At 38.4% G+C, this 7,500-nt stretch overlaps 1 protein-coding gene across 1 annotated transcript; it reads right to left on the bottom strand.

Moving 5' to 3' along the window:
- Window positions 1-3,916: 3,916 nt before the first annotated feature.
- LOC143026650 (uncharacterized) lies at window positions 3,917-6,757 on the bottom strand. Its single transcript, XM_076187406.1, has 3 exons — window positions 6,599-6,757; window positions 4,716-4,893; window positions 3,917-4,224 (listed from the first exon to the last, which is right to left on the bottom strand). The coding sequence occupies exons 2-3, from the start codon at window positions 4,891-4,893 to the stop codon at window positions 4,058-4,060; spliced, it is 345 nt and encodes a 114-aa protein (XP_076043521.1). The 5' UTR covers window positions 6,599-6,757; the 3' UTR covers window positions 3,917-4,057.
- Window positions 6,758-7,500: the final 743 nt, after the last annotated feature.

Genomic DNA, 7,500 nt, shown 5'->3' with positions numbered 1-7,500 from the left:
TTGTTTGTAAGGAACTTGGAGAATACTTTATATACATTTGATAGCAAGTTAATTGGTCGATAGTTATTAAGGTCCTTCTGGTCTCCTTTTTATGAAGCAAAATTACTATAGCATTGCACCACGATTCAGGAACGCTTTCTTGACGCAAGCATTGGGTGTACAACTGAGCTAATTTGATGTGAACTAATTTCCCTACGTCTTTCAACAGATCTATTAATATACCACCTTCCCCAGGTGTTTTTCCTTGTTTAATGTTTTTAGAGCAAATTCTACTTCTTCCTTTGTAATCTCTGGTATACTACTAACGTCTGCAGCTGAATTTGCTGACTCAACTACGGTCTTCGACGAATAAAACTCTTAGTAAAATTCTTCTACTCTTTGTACTAATCTGTCTCTGCATTCAATGATTTCTCCTTTTCTGTCTTTCAAACATATCATTTGCTGTCTTCCTAAAGCATGGCTGCTCTCGGTCCCTTTAATACTTTGACCTTTTCCAATAATTTCCTTTATTTCATCCATGTTTCTCTGTCTATGGTTGATAAGCTTGTTTAGTTCTATTCTTTCTATTTGGTATATATATCTATCGTAAAGGAAGGAAGGAAATTTTCTTTAATGCAAGTAACATTGAATAGGACAGCTTTTTCACAATGATTCAACTTCTTCTTAATATTTCTAATTCTTCTGATCAGGATTTTTCCTGCGGGGAGGTGAGTACGAACAAGATTTTTATAGTACTTCATTTATTAAATAATCAAAGAGACATCTTCAGGATTGACAAGATTCTGTAATGTTAAAGAAAAACAAAAATATTGGTACAATTTAGACAAGAAAATAAACATGTAAATAACAAAATGAAAAGTTATAACAAACGTATAGATTAGTAAGATATACACGAGTGTTACTTACGTCTATGAGAGAAGTACAATTGGTAAGTGAGAGACGGGGTACTTATACTCGAATCATACTTGACTGTTTAGTCTGCCTGGTGGTCATAGTGGGGGTGGGAGGAGGGAAGGGGTGGGGGAGGAGGGGACCTCGATATAACGTCGTCTCAAGAGCGCATCGTTATAGAAGGAAATACAGGAGGACATATTGGATTGGATATTTATTCTAGGCATATTATCTCTAATATGGAAGGACTAAAATTCTTAACCTTCTTGGGCCCTCATTGTGTCCAGTGACTTTGGTACACTTAATCAGGGTGTCTCTGTCAATGGTCTGGTTATGATGTTTTGTGTAATGTTCTTTAATAGCTCCGTCCTGCAGGTGTAAAGATAGTCTTCTGCTGAGACTACATCTGGTATATCCAACGTACGTATAACTGCGAGGTGCGCAGCCCTCGGCGAAACATTGAAACCGGTACACCACGTTGGTTTTGGATGTAGTGTCAGTTCGACCATTTCCATTGTTTTTCATAACCATTGAACTGGTTCTGGGGTTTCTATAATAAATAAAAAACCCGGATTTCAGAGTTCTCACTGGTGGAGCGACAATTTTTCTTGATAATATCCCTTATTACTTTTTCATCTTTTTATAAGAATCAGTAAAGGTGTTGCGGTAGAAACACCTTTGGAACACTGACTGGGCTTAAGGTCACTCAACAACTTGTTGGTAATATCATCAAAGTCACAGTTGGCATAGCCGTTATTAGTGAGCATTTGCCGAATTCCAACATTTATGGCAAATGCTCACTAATAACTCGATAAGGCATACATGCAGAAATTAACACGAGGTACAGCTAAGTACTCCAATTTTTGCTAGCACGTAACAAGTGACAGTGACTTAATCGATTGCGCCATCAAGAGAGATATATGTTGAGCGTAACTTTTCTTATATGTTTGTATACTTGAGTTACATACACATACACGAAATTTTGCGTTCAACCCATCACCACCATAATAGTACAATTGGTAGGTATGCAACGCGGGAAAGTATTTGCACAACACTGAATGGGTCTCAGTTAACAGATTTAAATTTATCAACCACAATTCCTTTTAATTAGAATAAATAGGCAGTAAGTTCTCTTTTAAACATGTTTGGTTAAAGACCAGCGAAAATTCAGTATCAACTAACTTCTTAGTAGTTTTCTCTATCTTCCGAATAGACTTCTTGTAATCAGAAGGGAGGTCAAAAACGAGGCTTCCGAGATCCATATTGTATTTTTAAGAAAATACTATACAATAATACATAATGCAAGCTTTCGGTTGATGCTTTCAACCATCTTCAGGCGAGAAAAGTATCTAATACATAAAAGGAGGCTAACAATTTAAGTACAGAAATTTGGTGTATACATGGTACTGGGAGAGGTCACAGTTGCTACCTAGGTTGGCGCACAATGGAGCTACGTGGGGTGGGTCTGTTGTTGACTGGTGAGATTATGTCTGGTGGGATTATGTTCGGTGGGATTATGTCGGCTGCGGATTCCGTAGGGAGGATCTGTTGTTTCTGGGAGTTGCGATGCTCGGAGGATGTCTTTGAACAGTCGAGTTCTTATGTAATAGGAGAGCACCGAGTGTGTCAGTCTGTATATTGATGAGTGGAGTCTGTTGTGAAATGTATACTTTCTCAAAAATGTGTAGTTTTCTGTGATTGCTGCAGTGTCTAAGTATTTTCGTGTTATCCACCAAAAGTGGTCTTGTGAGGGTTTTGTTGTGAGTTTGTTTCATGTGTTTTTGTATGCTGCCCTCACGAGCATGCATTGTAAGTCTCCTGCTCAACGAAGTCGTAGTGACACCAATGTAAGATACATTATTCAGAAGTTTGCAACCTTCTTCGGGACAGGAAAATTTGTATATCACATTGGTTTGTTTGAGGGGACTGTGGTTCTTAGACAAATTGTTCATCATAAGGAGGTTGGAGACCTTGGGGTTTTTGTAATAAATAATGATGTCTAATTTGTCTTTAGGGTTGGTGCAAGTAGTGTTTCGTGTGATTATTTCTTTGATGACGCGTTCGTCCGTTTTGTAAGCAGGTGTCATTTGGTTTTTGTAATAGACTATATGTTTGGTGGGAGGTTGGTTTTGTTCTTGTTGTGAAAAAATGCGTGTCATGAATATTCTTGTTTCGTTATCTATGACTGTGTTAGAATATCCGTTGTTGGAAAGTATCTGCCTGATGCGAGATAATTCCTGGTGGAATAAGGTCCATGAGGAGCAGTTCCGGAAAGCACGGCGGAGGTAGGCACGTATGACACTCAACTTGTAGCGTTGAGGGCACTCGCTAGCAGCATTCAGGCATCTACCTATGTCTGTCTTCTTCCTGTACACGGTGGTCTGGTATTGGTCGTCCTCTGAAGAAATTAGGATGTCTAGGAAAGGGATCTTGTTGTGTAAGTTGAGTTCATAGGTAAATTTCAGGACAGAAGAAGATTCCATGGCTTGCTGCAATTCCATAAGATGAGACTCACTTCTCACCTCTACAAATATGTCATCGACATATCTACAATAAGTGAAGATATGTATATAAGTATACACACACACATACACACATACATATATATACATATATATATATATGTGTTTGTGTGTGTGTGTGTGTGTGTGTGTGTGTGTGTGTGTGTGTGTGTGTGTGTGTGTGTGTGTGTGTGTGTGTGTGTGTGTGTGTGTGTGTGTGTGTGTGTTCGTGCGCGCGCGTGTGTGTGTGTGAATTTGTGCGTTCGTGCGTGTCTGTGTGATCATCACCTTGTGCCCAAGGGGATGTCCAAAGTTCATTTTTCCTACCGTTGACATATGAATCCCTCCTCGTGTCCACGTTTATTTTTCTTTGCTATTCTACTATGCTTGTTTTTACTCTATGTACTTCTGCACTGACGATGTAATACACAAAAGAACTCTGCTCTGGGTGTTCCTTTTGTTCCATTGATAAGTTTTCCATATCCGATGTATTTAGCAAAGGTAATATCCAGTAAAATACCGTAACACATTCTTAATTTATTGCCAAGCAGCAAGAATCACATGTGCACCAATTAGGTCTAGTTTTCGCAAATAACATGATTGTGTTTTAGAACAAATATCAGCTAGTGATCGAGTGTCCTCGTCACTGAGGAACCTTCTGTCGTCTACCCGTGGTAAATGGGAGGTTTGCAGACGTGCTCGCCCAGGCAGGTGTCGTAGCAGCATTTGTTCCAGCGGCCGCAGTCGCCGTCGTGAGCGCAAGTTTGGGGAGCTTGATGCGACCGGGTTGGTGGACACTGAGGCCGGACAGGAGGGCAGTTGCCGGGATTCACTGTTGAAAGATCGGATATTAGATTTTCTCAAAGGATGAATAGGATTGCTAAGTGGTATATTCCAACAATGGCAAACGAATATGTTTGGCAATTGCCGGGTTTCACTGCTGAAAGACTGGAAATAAAGTTCTTTCAAAGGACGAAAGGGATTGTTATGTGGGATCTTCCAACAGTGCCATACAAATATGTGGGCACGTGCATGCACCTATGGGGACATGTATATACATACATTATGGTAGAAGAAGAACACAAACATATAGTTATGTGGGTGTAACGGGGGTTGCGGGTGTCGTTTTATGCATGCGCATGAGTGTTTAGGTGTTTTGTGTCAACGAGTTAAAAACAACCAACAGTTTAAAAGCTCACATCATGGTTACTTAATCTATTCCACTCGTTAATCACTCCATTGGTAAACCAGTTCTTGCCTAGTTCCTTCTTCAATCTAAATTTCTTTTGCCTTCACACACAGAAGCTCCAGTAACAGACTTACCATTTGGGAATGGGTTGCCCTGACCAGGGTGCTTGCAGCAGTAGACAGCACCGAATGGGGTGCGACACCAGTAGGTGCAGCCACGGCCACCTCTACCGCCGCCACCTCTCTGGGGCAACGGGTCGGCAGATGCGAGGACAACCACGCAGCAGAGAAGAACGACCGCCAAGCAACGCATCTAGCAAAAAAGGGGACAACATTAGGATGTATTTATCAAATGCACACAAAGTTAAAGAGAGAAAAATAGATAGATAGATAGATAGATAAATAGATAGATAGATAGATAGAGAGATAGATAGATAGATAGATAGATAGATAGATAGATAGATAGATAGATAGATAGATAGATAGATAGATAGAGAGAGAGAGAGAGAGAGAGAGAATCACACACATCCCATGACACAAGAAGACAGTCATGTACTAGTTTCATTCCGTACCGTGGTACCACAATATTGTGCGCATATAATGCACCACCACCTTTATTTTTCCCTTTTATTTGTTTACCTCGTGTGTTACCGTATTCCAAAAATCAGTCTGATTAAAAAAAAGAAAAAGAAAAAAAAATCCGGACTTGGTCTCGAGTCTCCGGTCTTATTCTGCACAGAAAGCTTGTGTAGTGAGTGACAGCCTTGTGCAGGAGGATTTGCTAACGTCACCCCTTCACTTGTAGCAACTTATATGTATCTTTATAAACGTGATATGCAAATAACACCCCTTTTCACCGACTGATATGTGTATTCTGCGTTTTTAAATAATCCATATTAGTCACATATGCAATGTTATCTATTACCACAGGCTTTTGACTAAATTATTGTATACTTAACTCTTCCTATCTGATTCTCTTGCCAATTTCTGTATATACCTACGATCAATTACATTTCTTCCTGCATTCCTCTACACATTCGACTCAAAGCTACCCAGGGTCGATATCCAAAAGCTCCTGGTGACCGCCACTTACCCAGGAGCTTTTGCTTTGTGGAACTAATTTTGATAGGATACATGTAAATCTAATTCATACACTGACGCGTCTATCACTGCAAACTTTGATTATCTCACGTCAAAAGGTTTTAAGTTAGTCACAGAAATTTTTTAGGAATATCAACAAAAAGTTATCCAGACCTAAGTCAATGTTAAAAATATTTAACAGTCATAACAGATTAGTTGAATCGTGATTCAAGAAGACACATCAAATCGAAGCATTTTTGTCTTTGGTAATATATATATATATATATATGTATATATATATATATACAGTATATATATATACATATATGTATATATATATACATATATATGTATATATATATACATGTATATATATATACTTATATATACATTATATATATATACATGTATATATATATACATATATATATATATATGTACATATATATATACATATATACATATATATATATACATATATACATGTATATATATATATATATATATATATATATATATATATACGCTTGTAGCTAATTCTAGTAGTTACTAATGTAATCTAAATACCAAAGAATACGCTCAGGTCTCATAGCTGAAAACCAATGAACACAATCAGTTGATACCGTATCGAACTCATGAGCAGATGGTCATAAATTCGATTATCTGGACCCGACATCCCTGGCCAGGTGGTGAGGCGACTCAACATCGGCCTAAAAACCCAGCTGGTTGCCGCAATTGACTGGTCTTTTCTCTACCAGGGGTTTCTCACTTCCCACCAAGTGGGTTTGGGATGGTGAGTTTAAACCCAGATCCCTTACGGGAATTACCAGAAAGTCACCAACTAAGCGTACCAGAAACATAACGAAATGTCTTCTTCAGCACACCAAGAAGTAGAGGAGGTTACCTCTTCCTCGAAGAGAAACGGCAAAGTTTCTTACCTTGAGGAACGCCAAGTGATCCAACTCCAAAAGACTCTTGACTGAGAATGGGGTTCTTGTCTCAACAACGAGGGAGGACTGTGTCTATGAAACTACAGCCCCAGCGTTATATAAGAAGCAAGGCAGGTGGAGGGAGAGGAGACAGAGGAGGGAGAGGAGAGGAGGAAAGGAGGAAGGCGAGAGGGAGAGGAGGATAGGAGTGGAGGAGGAAGGGAGGAGGGAGAAGAGGAGGGAGTATTGAATCTCAAGTGCTCCCATGGGCTCGTGTATGTTTGAAAAAAAAACTTTTCCTGGTAATTTTGTGGGACTCCCCCGTTTTTTTGTCCTTTATCTTCATAGGAGGAAGGATACAGAAAAAAAAAATAAAATAAATAAAATGTTCCAGATACCAGGTGCCATACCACATCTAAACATTCTCTGCTTCATTGTTCTATTCTAAAGTCTTTCATCAATATGAATAAAATAGCTAAAAAAATAAAAAAATGACGATAGGTAAATTAAATAGAATAGATATGAAAATAATAAAAAACAAAATCAAATTAATATAAGTAAGATAAAATTAATATAAATAAACTAAACTAAAATAAAATGAAGGAAAGTCAAATAAAATAAGTTTGAATGAAAATAATAAAATAAGAAAAAACAAAATAAGATAAAAGTACATACATACATACATATACCAAGGCTTTTTCCCCCTTACAAGGGAGGTTGCCAAAAAGGAAAAGGCATAAAATCATTCCCACCCATTCCATCCCTGAAAACACTCCACACCCCTCCACCCTCCCTCTCATCTTACCACCTCCTAAATAACATAAAACAAAACTAAATAAAGTAAAATAAAACCAAATAAAGTGAAATAAAATAAAACAAGTGCCGGCTTCGTCTCTACGGCTACGTCGTGG

The sequence above is a fragment of the Oratosquilla oratoria genome, chromosome 1 (genome assembly GCF_046742065.1).
Source record: "Oratosquilla oratoria isolate Oo_2021 chromosome 1, ASM4674206v1, whole genome shotgun sequence".
In the NCBI taxonomy this organism is placed as follows: domain Eukaryota; kingdom Metazoa; phylum Arthropoda; class Malacostraca; order Stomatopoda; family Squillidae; genus Oratosquilla; species Oratosquilla oratoria.
This window is presented reverse-complemented; position numbering and strand designations above follow the sequence as displayed.

Coding starts and splice junctions, on each gene's coding strand:
- LOC143026650 (XM_076187406.1), bottom strand. CDS start 4,893: ATGCGTTGCTTGGCGGTCGTTCTTCTCTGCTGCGTGGTTGTCCTCGCA. Junction 4,225..4,715: donor GGGCAACCCATTCCCAAATG/GTAAGTCTGTTA, acceptor ATCTTTCAACAG/TGAATCCCGGCAACTGCCCT.